The sequence below is a fragment of the Rhincodon typus genome, chromosome 27 (genome assembly GCF_021869965.1).
Source record: "Rhincodon typus isolate 14 chromosome 27, sRhiTyp1.1, whole genome shotgun sequence".
NCBI lineage: Eukaryota > Metazoa > Chordata > Chondrichthyes > Orectolobiformes > Rhincodontidae > Rhincodon > Rhincodon typus.
In genome coordinates this window covers 27929635-27953147 of record NC_063358.1, presented here as the reverse complement: position 1 = coordinate 27953147, position 23513 = coordinate 27929635, and the positions used below count along the sequence as shown (strand labels likewise).

General features: G+C 39.7%; 1 protein-coding gene across 1 annotated transcript in view; it reads left to right on the top strand.

Annotated features, from left to right (window-relative positions):
* Window positions 1-23513, top strand: part of LOC109927146 (disks large-associated protein 2) — a 127658-nt gene that overhangs the window by 66585 nt on the left and 37560 nt on the right. The window contains exons 4-5 of the mRNA XM_048612953.1: window positions 2777-3014; window positions 13195-13535. Of these exons, the coding sequence (XP_048468910.1) occupies window positions 2777-3014; window positions 13195-13535 (579 nt within the window). The remainder of the gene's footprint in view (window positions 1-2776; window positions 3015-13194; window positions 13536-23513) is intronic.

The window sequence follows — 23513 nt, the reverse complement described above, 5'->3', positions numbered from 1 at the left end:
TCCTTCCTCCCACCTGTCCCCTCCTCCCCCCTCAAGCCCCATCCCCATCTCCTACCTACCAGCCTCATCCCGTCCCCTTGACCTGTCCGTCCTCCCTGGACTGACCTATCCCCTCCCTAACTCCCCACCTACACTCACCTTTACTGGCTCCACCCCCACCTCTTTGACCTGTCTGTCTCCTCTCCACCTATCTTCTCTTTTATCCATCTTCTATCCGCCTCCCCCTCTCTCCCTATTTATTTCAGAATCCCCTTCCCCTCCCCCGCTTCTGAAGAAGGGTCTAGACACAAAACGTCAGCTTTCCTGCTCCTCTGATGCTGCTTGGCCTGCTGTGTTCATCCAGCTCGACACCTTGTTAATACATTCAACATGCTGTTTATATTTCAGTCATCAACTTACCTAGTCTGCTGTGATTACACTGGAACCAAGGCTTATTTGTGGACTGAAAAAAAGGGAAAGGTTTGAAAGGATATGGGCCAGGAGCAGGCGTGTGGGACTAGTTTAGTTTGGGATTACGTTCAGTGTGGACTGGTTGCATCAAAGCGTTTCCATGCCATATGACTTTATGACTCAATAAAGGTCTGCAACACCAGCTACTAAATCTGGATTTTGTTTTATTTGTTATTTGATGGGATAGAGCCAATACTGACTAGTCCCAGCCCCATCCCTAATTGTCCTTGAACTGAATGACCTGCTGGACCCTTTCAGTGAGCAATTATGAGTCAACCACATTGCCACGGCTAAGGAATGACATGTAAAATAGACCAGGTAAAGGCAGCGGATTTGTTTCTCTAAGGGACATCAGGGAACCAGATGGGTTCTTAAAATAATTGATGATAGTTTCGTGGTCATTATTACTGGGATTAGCTTTTAATTACAGACTTTTATCGATTATTTGATTCATATAAACTGATTAAATCTAAATCCCACAAGCTGCCGCAATGGGTTTTGAGCCCATGCACCCAAAGCATTAATCAGCGCCTCTGCATTACCAGTCTACCTTCCCCCTCTCCTGGAGAATCTCAGTTAACAATTAGAAATGTTATAACTACTATAGAAACTTTACAACTTAATTATCTCCCCATTTTCTGAATTCTCAATCAACTAATATTGTAATTCACTGTACTAAGTGGAGCCCAAACAAAGCTGGAAATCATGACAACTCAACAATAGTCGACCCACCTTTTATTTTGTTAAACGTTCATGGTATGTGAGTGTCCCTGGTAAAGCCAGCAATTGTTGCTCATTCAAATTTTCTTTGGTAATATGGCACCTCCTTGAACCATTGCAGTCCATCTGTCTGGATGAATGGATTTTCATTATTTAGGGAACCTGTTTCTGAGATGATTGACCCTATAAAATAATATTTCATTTATCCACATCCTGAGAATTGGCCTCTACCCTGTGATCTATATCCTTAACATACTATCACTTTTGTAAGTTGATTATCATTTGATGAGTAATGGGGATTACATTACAGCTGTACTATTTCACCATGGTCATGGTCCAAGTTTTGACATTAAAATTCTTTGATAGTAAGAGCTATGCAAAGTCAACATTTCATTAAACAGATAAAACTGGAGCAACTGGTTCAGAACATGCAACAAATTAACTGAATCTCTCAATGTGATGACAACTTAGTGGGTGTCCAGTGTTAGGAAGAAATCTGTCTTTCACTCTTGGTTGATCTCTGTCCTAATACAATCAAGTCATAACATGTTCCTGTTTACAATTTTTGAACACAAGATCTTCCATCAGTTCCAAGCTCAATGTCATCTTGCACAAATTCCAGCCAAATTTCCTACTTACCAGCACTATGAGAAAAAACCAGAGACCAAATTTAGATATTTTAAAATTAAGAAATGTTAATTAAAAATGAAACTATATTTTGAAGTACTTTGTTTACTATGTTTGCTGAATTTTGTGCATCTAGGTAGCTTCAACAGGAGATTGATAGAAACCCCAGTGACATCAACATTTTTCTGCAGAGATTTTGCCAGTGATTCACCAGTGATCCACTATAGAAATTCCAGGCAGGAATTTGTTTTGTATTTTGAGTGCCTAGTGTCAGCATTAAGCATTTCACAGATGAAAAAAAGAAACAATACAGGCTGACATGAAAAAGATTGAAAATGCTGGGAATTGACAACAGATCTATCAGCATTTCAGGTCACTCCCAAAAAAAGTGTTCACCTGTCTTTTCACCTTATGATGTTGATGTGCCTGTGATGTACTTTGAGCACTTTTAGCAAGAACTCGCAGATATGGTGCAGGTCTCAAAGGACTGCATCTGTAACACCAGAGTGACACTTTCTCACCTTCCCAATTCTTCCTCTGGGCTCCAAGACAAGATTTCTAAGTTAAATGTCAATTTGTACTGAATTGCTTAAGACTGGATGGAGATTGCTAGGTTTCACAGAACTCATAGAACTAAGAGACAGTGGACTGTTTCATTCCATCGATTGGCCTTAAATTTGAATCCATATTATAGAAATTAAATGTCAGTGTGTAATCCACTCTGCCACCTACTGCCCTTAAAATGTACTTAAGTATGGTTTGGAAAAAAACTACTGCTGGGAGTTCTAACCTGAAAAGAGAGGGAATGCAGAATGGGAGAATAAAAGCATTTTATAAAGATAATGTGAAACAGTAAGACCATGTTGCAACTTGCATGTACTCTGCATTTGATGTCAATATTTTTAAATGTTTAATGAGATAATCCAGCATGAGAAAAAAACTGTCTTGACTAATAAGGAATGTGTATGCTTTACTGCAGATTGGCGAGGCTGATCAGAACAGACAGTTCGAAGTGGTGTGTGAGTCAGTCTTTGGAGAAATGGAATCTCAAGCTGTGGAGGCTCTCGACCTGCCTGGCTGTTTCCGAATGCGAAGTCATAGCTATCTGCGTGCCATTCAAGCTGGATGCTCACAGGATGATGACTGCTTGTCTGTATTTTCTATGTCAGCACCCATGATGCCTGCCACGAGTGTCGGTGCTATTAAATCCAGCACTTGTAAGTACTGACAGTGAGGATACTGAAACCAAGTGCTCATCTTTAATTGAAGTGTTTCGAACATTACCAATTCTGCAGACCAATCCTCCAGACTCAGTTTTGAGCTATCAGTGTTTTAACGGGAGACAGTCGCCATGGAAACAGGGTTTGCAACACAAATTTCTATGTTTAGAGGTGGCCTAATGCAATTAGCAACAGGACAATATTGCATAATCACACTTGGCGCAATGCATTTTTGTGTAAGGCTATGGGATGCAGATAGGGACTGGTAGAAGATTTCCCTCAATATAAATCATTAATATTTTGAATTCTTATTGCTTTATCACTCAAAAATTATATTAGCCATTAATTCCTGTGAACATCTATATTCATTTAGGTGTTGAGCCAAGAATTGTCAACGTAGCCACTCTTTGCCAATGATGGCCAAGGAAGAGGACTATCTGTTTACAGTCTGATAGCTCATCGTTTCTGATTCAGCCTGTGTTGAGCATTTGTTCCATCGCTCACAAGCTGTTCCACAAATTTATCCTGCTCTGAAGCACCTCAATGCTGTAATTGCAAACTCTTTTTGTAAATAAGATGCAAAAATTGATATAATTTAAAAACGTACTTCAAGGATTAATTCCGATCAGTGCAGATATATTCTAATTTAACCAGTCCAGCAAGCCTAGTGACAAGGCTTGTGATGGATTACACCTGACTAAATCACATCAGTCATTGAATCAAGGCAGCCAGTTATGCATTACAATTTATCAAAACTGGTCATCTAAATGCAGGAGCACAGCAAGGTTATCAGCACAAGAAGGACAGGCTGAATTAGAGCAAGTGTCAATGTCCACCCACTTTCCTCCTCTGCCTCCTCCCTAGATCACATCTTGGGAGAAGGTCAATTCCCATTACTTTTACTTTCTTGCATCAATTCAGGTGTGGTGGAAAATAGAGCAAGCAGTCTGCTGTCCTGATTTTGTACTGTCGTACCTTGTCATGAGTTCCAGGAAAATGTTTCTTGTTGAATGGAAGGTTTGGGTTAAAATGATTATGAATGACAGAAGATGCGACTGTGCCAGTTGCTTGTAGCATGATTCTCGTGTTCTTTGCTTCTTTTTAAAAATGTAATTCATCTGGCTAAGTGTTTCTTTACTAGATGAATATATTGGTGATCTAACTGAATAATCACATACACATTATCCCTATTCTCTGCAGATTTCTTGTTAAATCAACACTGAATACAGTATAAGTGGAACATTATAATATATATCCATGTACAAATCAGATTCTTGAGACCATTTTTTTCGAAGGTCATGGGTCGGATATTTAACTGTAATGTTTTTGAAGGATTGACGTGCGCTTGATTTGAGCTCAAGAATGACCATCACAACGGAATAAAGTAAAAAATCAACACATTTAAAATTATACAATTCTGTAACATTACAAACTATTAACGCATGAACCAAGCCTGTCAACATGTAACAAATCAACCAAAACAGTTCATGGAAACATTCAAAATCACTCTGATTGCCACCTGAACAATCCATTCCAATACCTTCTGTATGCGTCAGCCTATGGATCTTCTTCATCATCATCTTCATCATAAAGAGGATTGTTGAGGACAGAGTAGTGATGTGATCTGTATGGACTTCAGTAAGGCATTCGACAAGGTTCCTCATGGTAGACTGGTTGGCAAGGTTAGATCACATGGAATACAGGCAGAACTAGCCGCTTGGATACAGAACTAGCTCGAAGGTGGAAGACAGAGGGTGGTGGCGCATGGTTGCTTTTCAGACTGGAGGCAGAGGATAGGGATAATGTGTATGTGATTATTCAGTTAGATCGCCAATATATTCATCTAGTAAAGAAACACTTAGCCAGATGAATTACAGCTGGGTACACAGCTTTTCGACATTTATGTAAATGATTTGGATGTGAACAAAGGAGATATGGTGAGTAAGTTTGCAGAATACACCAAAATTGGAGGTGCACTGGACAGCGAAGAATCTTACCTCAGAGCACAACGGGATCTTGATCAGATGGGCCGAGGAGTGGCAGATGGAGTTTAAGTAAGATAAATGTGAGGTGTTGCATTTTGGATAGGCAAATCAGGGCAGGACATATACACTTAATGGTAAGGTCCTGGGGAGTGTTGCTGAACAAAGGGACCTTGGAGTGCAAGTTCGTAATTCCTTGAAAGTGGAGTCACAGATAGATAGGATAATGAAGAAGGTATTTGGTATGCTTGCCTTTATTGGTTAGTGCATTGAGTATAGGAATTGGGAGGTCATATTGTGGCTGTACAGGACATTGGTTAGGCCGCTTTTGCAATACTGTATGCAATTCTGGTCTCCCTGCTATAGGAAGAATGTTGCAAAACTTGAAGGAGTTCGGAAAAGATTTACAAGAATGTTGCCAGGATTGGAGGGTTTGTGCTATCGGGAGAGGCTGAATAGGCTGGGGTTATTTCCCCTGGAGTGTCAAAGGCTGAGGGGTGACCTTATAGCGGTTTATAAAATCATGAGGGGCATGGATAGGGTGAATAGTCAAGGTTTTTTCCCCAGGGTAGGGGAGTCCAAAACTAGAGGGCGTAGGTTTAAGATGAGAGGAGAAAGAATTAAAAGGAACCTAAGGGACAACTTTTTCACGCAGAGGGTGGTGCGTGTATGGAACGAGCTGCCAAAGGAAGTGGTAGAGGCTGGTACAATTACAACATTTAAAAGGCGGCTGCATGAGTATAAAAATAGGAAGAGTTTAGAGGGATATGGGCCAAATGCTGGCACATGGGACTAGATTAATTTAGGCTATCTGGTCAGCATGGACGAGTTGAACTGAAGGGTCTGTGTCCGTGCTGTACAATTCTATGAACCTATGACTCTATCGTCATCATTGGGAGTACCAGTAACTTTGGCATCATCATTTCACAAGTAATTTTCCTCACTACTGTCAAGTACATTCAAAACCCTACATTTTAGAAATGATTTCTGATTAAATTGGAATCGAGTATATTCCATATATCTACAGCCCGTTGGCACAATGCTGCCAGTGAGGTCGCTCGCATATTTCCACCCTCAGTCGATGTTTTCTCACTTTCCAACTTCCAGTCATTCCACATCTTTCAAGTTCTGCCCTTAGGATCTTTCATTCCAAGGGCTGAGAAACACTAAAGACGACTTTCGCTCCCACAATGTTGTTGGTTGATCTTGCAGCACAGACCAATTTGTGGACAAGATCGGACATGTCCAAGATGAGAAAATATTTTTCTTTGCATTGTCCAGCTGGTCTGAAATTCCACCCTTTGATCATTTCTTACAACCACTTTTATCCATACTGGCCTTTCTTGTGAACATGGGCAATGAAATCTTTTTTGAAATATCTCTTTGACAAAAGTTTACTCTTGAATATCACCATTAGTCTTAATTTTGTGCCTTTTACCATGCAAGAAGAAATCATTTTGAACCAGCTGTTCTCATGGTCAGTCATCTTACAAGGACGATTTTTCTTCACGAGTCTTGGGAAAGATGTTGTTTGTTTTGCAAGTCAAAATTCATCAGTGTTCACATTTCAAAGTCAATGTGCATTCATCTCCCAAGGTAGCTGACAAAATGATAAAATTTAATGGTTTTATTGTTGTGCCCAGGTGGTAGATGTTGTTAATTTCTTTTTTCTGATTTTTTTTTTCTTTTCCCGAATCATCAGCACTGGTCTTGACTTCTGACATATCACCTTTCTCTCAGAGTGCACAGTCAGATGTTTCCCTGGGTGATGTAACCATTTTGCCAATGCCCATTAACCCATATTGCCTCTTTTTTATCTCGAGTTTAAATTCAGCTGCATACTTGTTAATCTTTCTTGATAGCATCGTGATAAACCGCACGGTGCATATTAGTCTTGCCAATTGGTTTGGAGATTGCACCTTGAATTAGTGAAGGACAGATCTAAAGATTCCTAAATGTGCCTTTAAATGAATGAACCAGTGTAATTTCCAGTAATTTATTGATGGTGTGATCACTGAAAAATGAGGATTGACTTTTACATGAGTATACCAAAAATGACACTTCCTCGGGCCAAACGTCATAGGATCAACCTTGCATGAGATCGACTTTCACAATAATTTTGGTGGTAAATGTGCTGTACCAATGCCAACATATTCTCCTTTTTGACCATTACAAATATCAGTTAATTATGCAGGATTGCTACAGTTCCGTTTTCTTATTATTACGACAGCATGAGCATTCTTTCTTGGAATAATATCTAGCAACATTTAATGACATTTGTGCAGTGTTTATAAGGAATATATGCTAATTTAACATGAGGGAGTGGTGCAGTGGATTGCGTACTGATCTCTGCTGGGATATGTGACTTCAAACCCAAGACTGATAGATGGTTGCATGTTAGTTTGCAACTGAATCTTTGAAGACTCAATTTTATTTCCTTTTGGGCATTAGTCCAGTGTAGGAGAACTAACACTCAGTTGAGGGCGAAAGAAATGACACTATTTGGAATTTAGAGCAGGGTGCTAGATCCTGTTTAGATCTGTGGTGACATTACATTCCCCTAGCTGCAGAGTCTATCATCTCAGTAACTTTATAACTGAAAACCTTGAAAGCAATTTGGCAGTGTTAATAGTGAAATTCAGGCAGCAAACAAGTGACTTCATGAGCAATGTACAAATGTCAAAGTGCAATATTAATTATGTTCCAACATATTTTGTAACATGAGCACATTCAAATTTCCCTTCAGACTGTGTTTAATTGTTAGCCAACACACAATGCCAGCTACCTAGCGTTCACCTTAGCCATGTGTAAATGGTGCTAAATTATTGTTTCGATCTCTGAACAGCAGTTTCCTGCTGTCAACACTGCACTTAGACTTGAGGGCTTCTGTTTTAAACTATATTGTGCTGCTTTATAATGTTGGGGCTGCCAAGTAAGCTGGTGGATCTGTAGGTAGATTTTTCAATTGGAAAGCTATCAAAGGATGAGTTTATTGTTGCTTTGGAAAATATTAATCATTATCATGGAAATAGTTTTGTGTGTTGAATTATGATTGAAAGTCAAACAGAAATCAGTGGATATTGAAATGTACTATGCAAATTTCTAGATAGATCTCAATATTACCAGAAATGTTTAACTGTGGAGTAAACACATTACAAAATCTACTGTTACAAATTGAAAGCATATTTTGACTAAGCTGCATGACTTATTTTATCCTTTCAGTCGCTGTTAGAACCATATTATTTTCTGAACCATTCAGGTTTATGACCATTATATGTAATGGCATTGGTTCCTAATTTAACAGCTGTATCCTTTTTTTATTTTTTATATTTACTTACTTTGTGCTGTGATAGTCTTGATATGCGTTTGATAGCTTTGTCTGAGAGGAATTTACTGAGTTTCAGCAAGCATAGAGGTAGTGTGGATGTGTACTGTGTAACATCAGAAATCAATAGATCTACAGGATGGTCAAAGTTCTGATTCCCTCCCACTTTTGTTGCTCTCCACTATTGCCCATGAAGTATTGTTCTTTGCAATTCAACTGCTGGGGCTGACAACAACTTCAGAATATTAACTAGTGATCTATTCCAGAAGGACCCATTCAGACCGACTCAGAGCATTTCTCAATTTAGCTCATTCCGAAAAATTTGTGATTCAAAGTAAACCATAAATAGAACTGTCATATAGAATTCCAAGTTGGGTTTCGATCATTTCAGTATCACTCAAATTTCATCAGAACATTCATTTGAATCAAAATGAATGTGAACACTAAAGCCAAAGCAATATAAGTCAACCATTAATATTTTATTTCTGATCAAACATATAGTCCTATAGTAGAAAGAGTAGTATCTTTTATTTTTTTCCTTCCAGTCTTCCCTGTGTCTGTTAACTGGCTTCTGAATTAGGTGCTAATGTTTGGCTACAGCTTTATGGGTAGCAAATAGTTCATTACCCAATTTTTATCATACTTGCTCTCGGGATGTGGGTGCCGCTGACAAGGCCAGCCCCATCCCTAATTATATTGGGTCTGGAGTCAAATGTAGGGATAACTTCCCTAACAGACAGTAGTAAACCAGATGGGTTTTTCCTGACAATCCAGGTCACTATTAGCCTCCTAATTCCAGATTTTTATTGAATTCAGATTCCCACCGCCATGGTGGAATTTGAACCCAGGTCCCCAAAATTATCCCTCGCAAGAGTGAGGGTTCCTTCATTTGATAAACTGTTGTGCTTTTTGAAGATTAATAGCCTAGCAATTATACCACTTAAATTTAAGCTTAGATTGTGAGGACCATCGGTTTAATTGATAAGGGGGAGTATCACAACTAAATCACATCCCGTTCTAGCACTTCCTTCATTCATTCACAAGACATATGCACCAGTGAGCCTGGCGATAGATAACTGTTCCTGACTTCCACTACTTGTGTTAGGTCTTCTTGAAGCATTTGAAGGATTTATGATAGCTGAATATTTTATGGTGTAATGTTTTTCTTTTTTTCAGAAAGTCAGAATAAACTGCATTCTGTGTGTGTTTTCTTTTCAAAGAGGATGATACAAATGAAAGAAGAGATAAAAGGCAGGTTTACTTGTACCAGAAGGAGAATTATTTTACTGGCATAGTTACAATTATAGAGTACCACTTACCTGAGGAACATCTGACCATGCCTGAGAGCTGCACATATTTATAGTCATGGCAGTGTAACCCCAGGCAGATTCACGCACAACTAAGGAAATTGGCACAGAATACGTTTTACCAGGGAGGAGTCATATACCAGCTCATGTAGAGAAGACTTTGACTGAGTACCTGATCTGTGCAGAGCTGCCTGTGCATATAAAATATTAACTCAATACATGGCATCATTGCCTGCCACCCTAACCAGATCAGTGGGAGTTGAAAACTTCTGATCAGCTTGTTAATTGTTCTGTGATTTGAAGAATGTTCTCATAACATAGTCAAATTAAAATATAACCATATTTAACACCTTAAAAGTGACTAGTGTACATGTCTATTGCACTTCATCCTTTCCCCTGGTGACAGTATGTAATACTTCTTGTAGAACTTTAGGAGTTTAGGTAAGTACATGCATAAGAAATGCTTGGAGGGATAGAGGCTAAACACAGGCAGGTAGGACTAGTTTAGTTTGGGATTATGGTCAGTATGGACTGGTTGGAGAGAAGGGGCTGTTTCCTTGTTGTAAGACTCTATGACTCTATGAATAAAAGAAGTGGTTGGTACTGAGCCCCAGTGAAGAAAGTGAAGCTGCTGTGTGCACCCTCTTGCCAGCTCCACAATTGCTCCTTCAAAATCCATTCCTATTGGGTGCAGCCAGTTCTGCCCGGTTTCTGGCACATCTGTCTTTGTTAAAACAGCCGTTAGTGCAGCAACAATCCCTGTTTTGGTCCATTTTAAAGAGGCTAGACCAGCATTTATTACCTATCCCTGATTGCCTTAGAAAAAGTAGTCATGAACTGCCTTGTTGAACCACTGCAGTTCTTGGGGTGTAAGGATACCCACAGTGCTGTTGAAGGAGTTTTCCAAGATTTTGATCCAGTGACAGAAAGAATGGTGATATACTCTCCTGATTTGGAACTATATAACTTGAAGGAAAACTTGCAGATAATGTGGTATTCATGCTTTTGCTGCTCTTTCCCTTCTAGCCAGTAGAGGTCACAGGTTTGGAAGGTGTGATCAAATATGATAAATTACTGCAGTGTATATTATAGATAATATACACTTCTGCCACTGTGTGTCAGTATTGAAGGGAGGGTATATTGATGTGCGAGATGGGGAGCCAAACAAGCTCTTTGCCCTGGACAATATCCGGCTTGTTGGGCAAATGAAGAGCTTTCCATCTCACTCATAATTTGTGTCTTGTAAATGGTAGACAGACACTGGGGAACCAGGAGGTGAGCTACTCACTCCAGATTTCCCAGCCCCGATCCTCTCTCCTAGTCAGTGTATGTATATGGCTTGTTCATTTCCATTCCTAGTAACTGTAACGATGTAGATAGTAGTGGATTCAGCAATGGTGATGCCATTGAACCTCAAAAGGTGATTGTTAGAATCTGTTTTGTTGGAGATGATCATCGCCTGATCGCAGAAATGTTCTTAGCCGGTTGTCAACCCAAAACTGGTTGTTGTCTAGGTCTTATTGCATTTAGACATGGGCTACTTCAGTAAATCAGGAGTCGCAAATGGTGCTGAATATTATACAGTCATTATGACAGAGAGAAGGTCATTAATCAAAAATGCTGAAAATGGCTGCACTTACAATGTTACCCTGTGGAGGTTCTGCAGAGATGTTCTGAAGTGGAGATGATTGACCTCCAACAAACACAGTCATCTTCCTTTATTTAGGGTAAGTCTCCAACCAGCAGAGTGTATGCTCCCAATTCCCAGTGTTGCTAGAGCTCCTTGCTACCACACTCAGCTGAATACAGCCTTGATGTCAAGTGCAGTTACTCTCACCTCACCTCTGGAGTTCATAATTTTAGTCCATACTTGGACCAACGTTGTAATGAGGTCAGGAGCTGAGAGGCACTGGAAGAAACCAAACTGCGCATCAGTGAGCAGGTTATCTCTTTGCTAGTGCTGCTTTATAGCACTGTTGGTAACGTCTTACCCTGTTTTGTTGTTGAGAGTGGATTGCTAGAGCATTAATTGACCACGTTGGATTTGTCCTACCTTTTGTGTTCAGGATGTACTGAAGCACTTTCCGTTATTGTTGGGTTGCTGCCAGTTTTGTCTCTGTTATCCTTCAAATCACTTCAGATAACCCTCTGGCATGTTAAAGCACAACAAGGAAGGCTCTTGATGAATGGAATCCAAAGACGCCACATCTTCGAGTATATTCATTTCTAAAATATACTTGCACTTTGCAAAGGCTCAGAGCAATAATAATGCAATGCCTTAAACAAATATCTTGAAATTCTCATGTGCAGGTAAAGCAATAATGTAAGAATGAATATGAAATATGAACAGCCGTTCGAGAATCATCTTACAAATTTGCACAGTTTTAAATCACTGCATAAAACATTTTTGATCAGAACCCATCAGTGTAATATTATTCAAAGCTCTCAGATACCTATTTTGAACAGTTTGGATTAAGGCAGAGCAAGCGCTATTCTTCAGCCCCAGTAGCCTTTTCAGTGCTAAGTAAAAAGCAACAGGCAAATTGAAAATCACAAAGTGAAATCTGTATTGTCAGTGCTGATGACAGGTCACCTTTGTTTCTCCAAAGGTGAGGTCTGACTGACTGACTGGCTATTTCCAGCAGTTCCATTTGTTTGTGACATTAGCACATATTGTCATGTAGCATGGGTAATTTTGGATTTCTCATGGTCCAGATTTTGCTTTTGAAAAGCTGGTCCAATATTACAGAACTTGCAACAATAAAGCTGATCCACGTTTCTAATAACTTGTTCGGTAATTGTATCAGTAAAAGTTGAATAGTACAATGCAAACTCAGGATGAGATAAGGTTCAAACTTAAACCAATGGTGACTTAGCTGACCTTGGAAAGTGGGATACTTGCTTTGCTGGGGCATGGGTGAAATGAGGATTGCTGTTTCTGATTGCTGTCCATAAGTCTACTTGAACCAGTTAACAACATAAGGGCAGACAAAATGGAAATGGGAGTAAACCATATGGCCCTTTGAGCCTATTCTACCATTCAGTATGATCTTGACTGATTTCCAGCCTTATCTCCGTATTCTATCCTCCTCTTCCTGTTTCCTTTGAATTCCCAAGAGGCCAAATAACAGTCTACCTCAGCTTTGACTATACTCCGTGATGAGCCACGCACCCAAGGTAAGGAATTCCAAAGATTCACAACCCTCTGACTGAAGAAATATCCCTCTTCTCAGTTCTAAATGACCAATACCTCATCCTGAGCTTCTCCTAGCCAAGTAGAACAACCTCTGTGTTTTTCCTGTAAGACCTCATGTTGATTATTCAGGCACCTAGCACTGTGAGTGCTGCAAAGGATCATAATAATGCAGCAAGTGAACATGATAGTGAATAGATCAGCCTTGTGTCACATAATATGGCTACTAGTGCCCATTATACATAAATGCCAAGTAGATGATTCATTGCATTGTGTGTCACTATGTCTGTAATGAACAATGTCATTCTAAGTGCAAAACCTTGTGGAACGAAGCATTCTAATGAGCTTTTATCTTAAATTCCAATTCTAGCATTTAGCTACAAGAAAGCTCCTCCAGTTCCTCCTCGGATGGCCACAAAGCCAATCATCTCCGTGACAGCCCAGAGCAGCACAGAGTCAACCCAGGATGCATACCTGCAGAATGAGGTCCATCGGTCCACCTCCTGGTCAAAAGATCTTAAATCCCAGTGCAATTCAACAGACAGTATTGACAGTGGCAAAGCAATGCACCTGGCACTGGAGTCCCGTGCCCCAAGTCGTTCTTCAATAAAGAGCTCCAATGGAACTGGAATTAGTAAAGGCATTCTGAATCGTGATGAACCAAAGCTACAGCCACGCCAAAGAAAGTGGCGTTCATCTGTTGGGATACAGGTAACCATTACCAAATCCATCTATTTTTTAAAAATATCTTTCTCAAATGAGATGCAATAAGAGAACCATTCATTCACAATTATTTAGGTGTCTGTGTGCATGAGTCACTTGGAATCCTCACAAATTCATGTTGGTATGGTTCTTACTCTCCTATTCACTGAACTGAGAGTCTCACCATTATCTTTTCATTTTGAATGCTTCAGTCACCAATTCCTTTTCTGCGCCAACTGACAGTCCAATCATAATTATTATCTCATTTTAAAGTGGCTCTGCCCTAAAAGAAACTTTGGTTATTGCCTCTCATGTCTTCAAGTCTTCAACACAACAAGAATCACCTCTTTCCTCTCTCCTCCCCCAACCCATTTCCCACCTTCTACTGAGTAAAGAAAAGGAAAGGAATGACACAAAAAAGGGTCCCTAATTTGACTAAGCTTTTGGCCATCTGTTCTAGTAACTCCTTGCTGGCTTGGGACAAACTTTATGTGATAACACTCCTGTGAAGTGCACTGGGACTGTTGGCAAAGGTTCTATATGGAAACAATATATAGTCCTTCTCGTGCTTCAGTTGACATTGAGCTAGTCAATGGAAGCAGCAAAATCACCAAGTCTAACACTCAGTTTGCCATATCTCTGTGACCTTAAACTGTTTTTAGGCATTTCAGATAACGGTGTCAACTCTTGACTTGAAGCAATGCAATAAGATCTCAGCAGGAAAATTAGTATGGATGCCCTATTCTAATTATAGTTCAATTTTTCTGACCAAGTTCCTTTCCAAATGTAGAAGCCCTTGCAGCAAACAGTTAGTCATACTGTCACTTGCCCACTGTTTATCTTGCAATACTGTTTTAGTAAACTGCTTGGTGCCGTAGCTGCCACAGTGCAGCTTCATTATGAATTAGTGCCTTATTAAAGGTGAGGGCAGACAGACGGCTCTACCTCCAGAGTGTTACTCAATAAGTCCTTCAGAGAACTGACAACATGCTCAGATGTTATTAAACAGCTTCAGAGCAGGGAGGCCTTGAACCCAGATCTCCTAGTTCACAGGTAGGGACACTAGTACTGGACCACAAGAGCTCCTGACAATATTGTATACCCACAAAAATGTGTATCTATGAGTGCACCAGTGGGTGTAAGGCATAGTTGTGGGCCAAGTTGGACCCCCTCAAAATATTTTAAGAAGGTAGTCTAGACTCTAGAGGAAGATGTGAAGTGCCATGTTCCAGAGGTGATGTGACCGGTCAAACTAATCAACGTTAAGCAAAACACAATTTATTTAAAAATAAGAGTGAAAATACAAACAAAAGAAAGAGGAATTTAGAATAACTTTACTATTGGAAAACTTAACCGAATAATAGATACAGTACCGATTACTAATTAACTGTTCTAATATAGTAACATCCCATAAAACGCCCCTTGGTAAAAAGGAAAATTCAGACACAGATTCTTACATGCAGTTCTCCAATCCAGGAGGAAACAACATCAAGAGAGCTGTCAGTGAAAGTAGCAGCTGGGAATCATTCACTGAAGTTTCCAACTCTTTTGAGACCCCATAAAGGTTTCTGATGCTGCTGAAAAAACCAAAACCCAGAAATCTGGATCTGTGAGAGCTGCCCACACCCATTCAGGCTGCTTCCATTGTTCTAACTTTAAAATAATCCCCAAGGCCTCACAAGTTGTTTACTCAAGTCGTCTTCAGTAGCCAGTTTGATGCCTCTGCCTTACAACCTCTTTTCAAAAAAGGACAAAATAACCTTTTAAAGTGACAGCATTGTTGCAGGCATCAGTTTCAGATAAGGATGCTTGATTACATATATGATTGCACATCAGGTCTTCAAACTACAAGAGGTAACCCAGAGGTGCTGAGAGGTCCTCTGAAATGTAATGAACAAACTGGAGCAAATAGGGTCCATAATTGAGTTGTTTTGCTGCAAATATTATAAGGTGTAAGTCTGCTTTGCAAAAGTTGGAACTATTTACAGAGATTTATCCATCAAATAGTCTCAACCTGTAAGGTACTCATTCTAAAACTGGCAATGAGCTGAGCTCCAGACTATGAATCTTTGATTTTCACCTGGAATTTCATCCAATACTGTTCTTATTTCATTCCCACCGCCACCAAATCCTCATCTGTCACTTCATCACTATTTCCAGCACTTTGCTTGCCAACTTACTAACCATCCAAACCAGTTTATTGATCACACTTGCCAATTTACTGTCCATCCTTTTTAAACTGCAACTTGTCTAGAAATCGAGCACCATCATTGTATTTCACACTGGATCCTGGCCTTATGCCTCCCTGTTCCACAAATCTTCTTTGATACAATGTCTCTTCATGTCTTAAATTCGAAAGCTTTTTCTCTATCTCTACCAATCTCTAGTATCTCATACCTCACACACATCAACCTCTTCCAGCACTGGTGCTAAGGTGCTCATTATGTTCCTGACATAGTGGCAATCTTTACAGATCCCACTGTCTCCTTTTCATCTTTGGGTGTCAGAGTTTTAATCTTTATCAGATTTTGGATTGCTGTCTCAAACTCCTCCACCTTGCTATCTCATCCCTTTCTTTCAAAAGACCCTTTTACTACCTTTGTTTTAAATGATATTGTTTTAAAATAGTCAAGTTTACTGCACAAACGTTGTTCAACTTGACTATGTTAAATTAATGCTTCACATGTGCCTCTTTCCAACACTTTTCATCTAACCCTATCAGCCTATTCTAAAATAAAGTATACTGTAAATTCAGTTGAGGTACCAGGCAATGGAGAGGGAAACAGAGCTAATGTTTCGGGTTGCTGACCTTCCATCTGTGTCTCAGCTTCACGGAAACTATTTCATACTTCTGGTTTACAATTTTGGACACCAGGACAATAGAGATCTTTTCCACGCAGCTACACAATCAAAGCCTTTCTTTATCTTGAAGACGCTTATCATGTCACCTCCCTGACTATCCATTTTGAGCCTGTTTTGGCCAGCCCATTCAGCCTTTCCTCATAGTTCTGGTATCTTATGTGTGATTTTTTGTTTACACTTTCTCCAATTCCTTACTAATGCCTCAATAGTTTATAAATCAGAACTCTATAAGTGTGGTAGGAAACAGATCAATATAGGCCAGTTAGCTTAATGTCTATGATTAGGGATGTTTTCGAAGAACGTTTAGAAATACATGTGATTAAACAGAGTCAGCATGGTTTCATGAAGGGGAAATCATGCCTGACAAATTTACTAGAATCCTTTGAGGAGGTGACAAGAGGAATAGATAAAAGAGAAGCAGTGGATGTAATATATTTGGATATTCAGAAGTTATTTGATAAGGTATCACACGTTAGGCTACTTAATAAGATAATAGTTCATGGTGTTGGAGGTAGTATATTAGAATTGGTAGAGAATTGGCCAACTATTAGAAGACAGTTGGGATAATGGGGGAACTTTCAAAATGACAACCTGTAATTAGAGGTGTGCCACAAGGATCAGTGCTGATACCACAATCATTTACAGTACATATTAGTAACTTGGATGAGAAAAGTGGTTTTATGGTAGCCAGGTTTGCAGATGACACAAAAAGAGGTGGAAAGGCAGGTAGTGAGGAAAACATACAGTTTGCAAAGGGATATAGAAGGTTAACCGAATGGGAAAAAGCTTAGTAGATGGAATATAATGTGGGAAAATGTAAGGATATGCACTTTGAGAGGAGGATAGAGGAGATTAATATTAGTCAATTGGAAAATGACTACAGAAAGTTACGGACCAGAGGGATTCTGAAGACCTCGTCCATGAATCTCAAAAAGCTAGCACCCAAGTTCAGCAGGTAATAAAGAAGGTAAATGGAATGTTGGCCTTTATTTCAAACAGAATGGAGTATGAATGTTGGGACGTTTTGCTACAACTATATATTGCACTAGTCAGACAACATCTGGAAACAGATTTGGGCCCATTATCTAAGGAAGGATATACTGGCTTTGGAGGCAGCCCAGTGAAGGTTCAGTGAGCTGATACCAAGTAAGGAGGGACTGTCTTATGATGTGAGTCTGAATAGTTCATCCCATACTCACTGGAGTTAAGAAAAATGAGAGGCTTATTATAAGATACAAGATTCTTAGGAGACTTGACAGGGTACATGTGGAGAGGTTGTTTCCCTTAAGGGTGAATCTAGGATTAGAGGGCATAATCTCAGAATAAGGAGTCACACATTTAAGACAGACGTGAGGAAGAATTTCTTCTCTCAGAGGGTCGTAAATCTGCAGAAGTCTTTACCACAGAGGCTGTTGACGTTGGTACATTTGGTGTATTCAAAGCTGAGAAAGACAGATTGTTAATCAATCAAGGAATCATCTCTTATGTGAAAAAGGCAGGAAAAGGCAAGTTGAGGATTATCAGATCAGGCATGATTTCAGTGAATGGCAGAGCAGTCTCTGTGGACTGAATGGCCGACTTCTGCTTCCACATCTTGAGATCTAATGAAGGTTCTATCATGTTACTTTTATGGTTATATTTCTATCCCTTTAGAAATGAGCCGGAGTGCTTGGTTCCATTTTTAATGGCCTCTTTAATTTGCGTTGCTACATTTATTAATTTATGTATCTGCATAGTAGATCCCTTTAAGTTTCCCGTGTAGATTCACATTGTAAAATCAGTATGTGGTCGTCATTTTCTGCAAAATGCACCGTTACAATTACCTATATTGTTGTTAATTTATGTATAATGCATGTGTAAGTGTAAATTTCTTGATGTTATCTGATATTTTGTTTGCTGATAATTTATTTGTATTAATAGCACCTCTCAGTTTTGTGTCATCTGTAAATTTTGAAATTGCATTTGCAATTTACTAATCCAAATCATTAATGTCAATTGTGAACATTATCTCCGCACTAATTCCCGTAGAATGTCACTTCTCAAGTTTACCAGTCTTAGGAGCTACATTTTCCCTTCCTGTATTTCCAATTATGTTATTTGTCCCCTATTCTGACATGCCCTGTGCTTAGATGTGAGTCTGTTGAATGGTTCTTTTTTGATGGCCTTCTGACAATCAAAGTAGATTGCATACACTGCATTTTCCTTGTCTGCTTTTTTGGTTGCTTTGTCAAAGAATTCAGTCAGTATGGTCAAGCATGATTGTCAGTTTTGAAATCTGTGCTGACCATTCATCGTACCTTCAGTATTGAGATATTTTTAAATGGCAACACTTGAATAAATATTCCTTTATCTGTCCTATTAGCAAAGTTAACCCAACTGGTGCATTATTCTAACTTGATTCTAAAACTAGGATGACAATCGTTAGTCTTCTAGCACTATTCCCTATTGTCACTGACCAAATTTACAGGTAGAATCTTACTGGGGCCTTTGGGCTATGGCAAGGAACATGGCAGAATGACAGGAGATGTCTGGTGAGTTCTAGCTGGACGTTGCAAGCAACTTGCTGCACCTTTCAAGCAAGTTCTAAGTATCAAGTTAAAATTCTTGCTGGAGAATGGCAAGTTGTCCATTACATGGGACTATTACATGCTCGGATCTTATTAAATGCACATTTTGCCTCACTAATATGCAGCTTCCTATCCTGCCATCTATCACTAGCGAACTAAACACAAAGAATTCTCGTCATGGAAGTCAGAGCAGGTACCCGGTGACTTCAGCTCACTGTTGCTGCAAGGATCCTCCATGTTGGACACTGGGCAGCAATATCTCAGGGTCTGCTCCATGAGTACCAGCCATACACAATCAATTTCGATGGACATTGGTATCTGACATGTGCGAGCCTCTAACAGCCATCAGAGCACATCTCCAATCCACTTACAGTACACTTGTGCACTTCTGCATCTTGAGGCAAAACAGCAACTATCATTGAATGCTGCAGCAAGGACATCCTCTGCTCTACCACTCACACTAGCTGAAAGACTGGGCCAGGCTGCATTTCTGGCTTACTCACTTGCTGTCATAGTACTCACTCACTCTGTGCTAACCTAGATCTTCACATTCCTGCCTGGCATTGCAAAGCCTTACCTTTTTGTGCTCTGACCTGTCTGCCAGAGATACCAGGCTTGCAGTACTGCTATATTGCTGTGTCTTTTAGCGCAAAAACAAATCCAGGAAATTTGTCATGTTTGTCAGCTGAGGTCGGTCAGGTCAAGGGAAATAGCTTTCATTGAGTGAGTCCTAGCACAGCCCAGTCAGGACTGCCTCAGGATCTTTCCCTCTTAAGGGGTGAGGAACTGAATGTCATGCAGCCCAACATCTGTTTTGACTCTTTCTGCCCTACTGTGGGCTATATACCTCCTGGAATTAAGGGAGATGCAAGTGGGCGGCACAGCTGTTAATTTTGGTGCAGGTGCGGAGGTGTCCTGAGTTGTGTAAGTGGCACAGAGGGTTGGTGATGCCAGGGTTTGTGGTGGGAGACAGCGAGCGGGGGAAGATGCTGCAGGCAGTAGTGAGAATGGTAGAGTGTGAGCCTTGCTAGGGTAAGTAACAGAGATAAAAGTGAGTACAGAATATCAGAGAGGATGACGACAGTAATGTCAGTGGAGTGGAGAATGTCATTGAGAATCGGGAAAGAGAGGTGCTGTAGTGGCAGGGTAGGTAGTAAATGAGATGAGTACTATGTAAGATATGGCGAGGGATTTTGCTCTGTCTTGCAGCAAAAAAACCCACCAAAAACTCAACGAAACTGCTACTGCCAGAGAAAGTAATATTCAGCCTCATGTGTTTCATTTTGGTGCTGTGATCGATATATTAGTATGTAAAAGGCAGGTGTTTTGTTAACCTCAGAGTGGGAATCCCAATTAAATAATTTCAGCAGCCAGCCTTTTGTGAGTTTTAAAATAAACTAGGTTATTTGTTTATTTATTACACATGTGCACCAGGATTTTAAAACATGGTATCTCACTCATTTGTCCCACACAAACAAAAATTATGTTGAAAAAAAGTCACAAATTATAATTACTTTAATATCTTTCAAGGCAGACCGATAGTTTCTTAGCTGAAGGTGGTGCATGAGATGAAATGCAAGTTGGGTAAAGTGAATAGATCTTAGTAAAAATGTGTCACAGTTTTTTGTAGTTGAATGTCCAGGAGGTTGTTCCCAGGTGAACTTGAAACTGAAACAGGTTGAAAGGGGGTCCTTCTCAGAGTTACAAGGTGTCTGCATTTATTACATTGCTTAGATGGCTTGCAACTAATTGATAGCTTTCGGTAAAAGTCTGTCTCTGTCTGCAGGTAGCTTCTGCTTGTGTCAAAGCATGCCACAAAAATGGTGTCCTTGTCAGGTGACTTCCATAAGTTTGCTGTCCTTTTTCAAAACAAAGGGTGATGTTTCTGTTGATCTATCTTGCCTAGTTTGACGAGGGAAACCATTATAATGCAATGGAAGTTTAATGGAATCCATTCACATTGATCTTACACAGATTGTGTTTCAGTATTCCTTTTATCACAATGGGGAAACAGAGACAAGGCCAGCTAAAATTCCATAGATCTTTGTTGAAGATCCACCCTTTAAACAAGGGCTGTGTAACTTCCTCAGATGGCTTTAAATATCAAAATTTAATTAGGTGTTTGCTTGAGATTTAGGATGGTCTAGAACTCAAAATGCCATTGGTCACATGAGTCATCACAGCCATTTCATTTGTCTTTGTTCAAAACTTTAAAATAATGACAAAAGTTCATAATATACTGGAACTTGACACTTTTCCAATCAATTTTGTGTCTCTGTTATCTCAAACCCAGGTTTTGACATCAAGATGTACAAAGGCTGACTGTAAGGAAGTTGAGTTTACAAGTGCATTCCTTAAATTAAAGATCAAATGTGTCAGATTGATTCAAATTCCTCATTTCTTAAGCTCAGGAATGTCTTGAGTGATGTCTCACATGTTCACCTTTCCAAAGATTTCCTTTGATGAGGTTCCATGATGAAATGTTAATATATGCAGTTTTGGCAAATGAATATGCAATTTCCCAGTTATTGTCCTGTGTTAAGACAGCATGATTAAAATGTGCTAAAGGGCAGCAAGGAAATGCAACCTCTCTCGGTTTTTAATTTGAAGGCTCCCGTTTGAAGATCTGTTGTGTGTTGGCTACAAAATGAAGGATCAAACTGAAGCTACAATATTGAAACCCCATCCCTGACTTACACATCTTAGTGTGAAATTTATCCATTCAGAAAATGGGATTGGACAACTAATATTCATCATCTAACTTTATAGTTTATCATGTCTTACCTTTGTGTTTCCCTTTGAATTTTTAAATTTTGTCTACACTTCCTGCCAGACCCTGCAACGTTTTCAACAGTATTTTGACTAACTCATGCCCTTCTTTGCATGTTAGCGCACTGTCCCCCTTTGAATAGGTTCCAGTGTCTCCACTCCTTGTACACTGGCATAGCAGAACCATGTCATCGCTACTAAGCAACACTTCTCCCAACTAGGTACTTGCATCTGTGACAGACATTGGCAAGGAGTATGGCATGCCATTGCGGGTCTGTTAAATTTTTTGCATGTAGCCTTATGAGCTATGTGAGGATACTATGGCTTTAAGAGGTGTATTTCGTTCTGATTCTTTTTATGAAGTAAGGTTGGAACAGAGGTTTCGAGCAGTCTGCTCAAGCCAATGAAGCAAGTTTAGGAAGGTAGCCAGTTTAACTGCACCATCAGTATTATTTTAACACTTGTGATTATTGAATGGATCACCACTTATGTTAGTGCCAATTGAAAAATTCTGGTTAGGGAAACTTTATCTTTTACAACCTCCTTCAAATCATTTTAGGGAATCTGTTTTCTAAGTTTGACCTCATATGAAGACAAGTTGCTTTGAAGCACCGGATTACATGACAAAATGTCATCAGATCAGTTACATGACATGACAACATGAAACCATCATTTAGGGGAGGCGATGGCCTAATGGTACTCGACTGTTAGCTCAGAGACTCAGACAATGTTCTGGGGACACAGGTTCGAATCCGGCCATGGCAGATGGTGGAATTTGAATTCAATAAATATATGGAATTAAGAGTCTAATGATGACTATGAAGCCAGTGTTGATTGTCGGGAAAAATCCATCTGGTTCGTTAATGTTCTTTAGGAAGGAAACTGCCATCCTTATCTGGTCTGGCCTACATGTGACTCTAGACCCACAGCAATGTGTTTGACCTTTAACTGCCCTCTGGGCAATTAGGGATGGATAATGAATGCCGACTGGTCAGTGATGCCCTCATCCTGTAAATGAATAAAGAAGAAATTCAGTGGTTATGACTAGTACTTCTGCCAAGTGGTGAAACTCCTTAAAAAGACCATCTCTTCAAACATGTTGAAACACTAATGGTAACTTAGTTGCTTCATGATATTATAATGAATGTTGTGACATCAAGGTAATCATCGCAACATCATCAAGAAGGTATTTCTACCAGTGAAAGTTTTCTTGTTTCTCTCTCCCTTCCCCTTAAATAGATATCCAGTTTGATTTGTAAGAATATTGCTCACTTTCACCAATAACCTGGCATGTTCTGTCCGTTAAAAGGACAGCAAATCATGGTCTGGGAATGCAGAGGTTTCTAATATGAATTCCTGACAGTGTTCAATGATCAGGACGCTGGAAATTTTAGCTTATTTTTCAGCCTTATGTACATAAATGCCATACTGCAGTTTCCTTAATGTATGAAAGCTGGAAGGATAGACACTTAGAATGCTGATTTGGCTATAAAGTACAACACAATGCACAAATCAATGAATATATCAACCATAAATGGTACATTTACAGCAAATACAGAATTTGCTATTCTTCCTCAGAATATCAATGACTACAGGATAGCTTCTCCAATGCCATTTAGACGTTGCCCTCGGCGATATCACCTAAAGGTACATTAGTTACTGTCTGTACACTGATGATATCCAGCTCTACCTCACCACCACAACAAGGTGCAGAGCTGGATGAACACAACAGGCCAAGCAGCATCATAGGAGCAGAAAGGCTGATGTTTTGGGCCTAGACCCTTCTGAT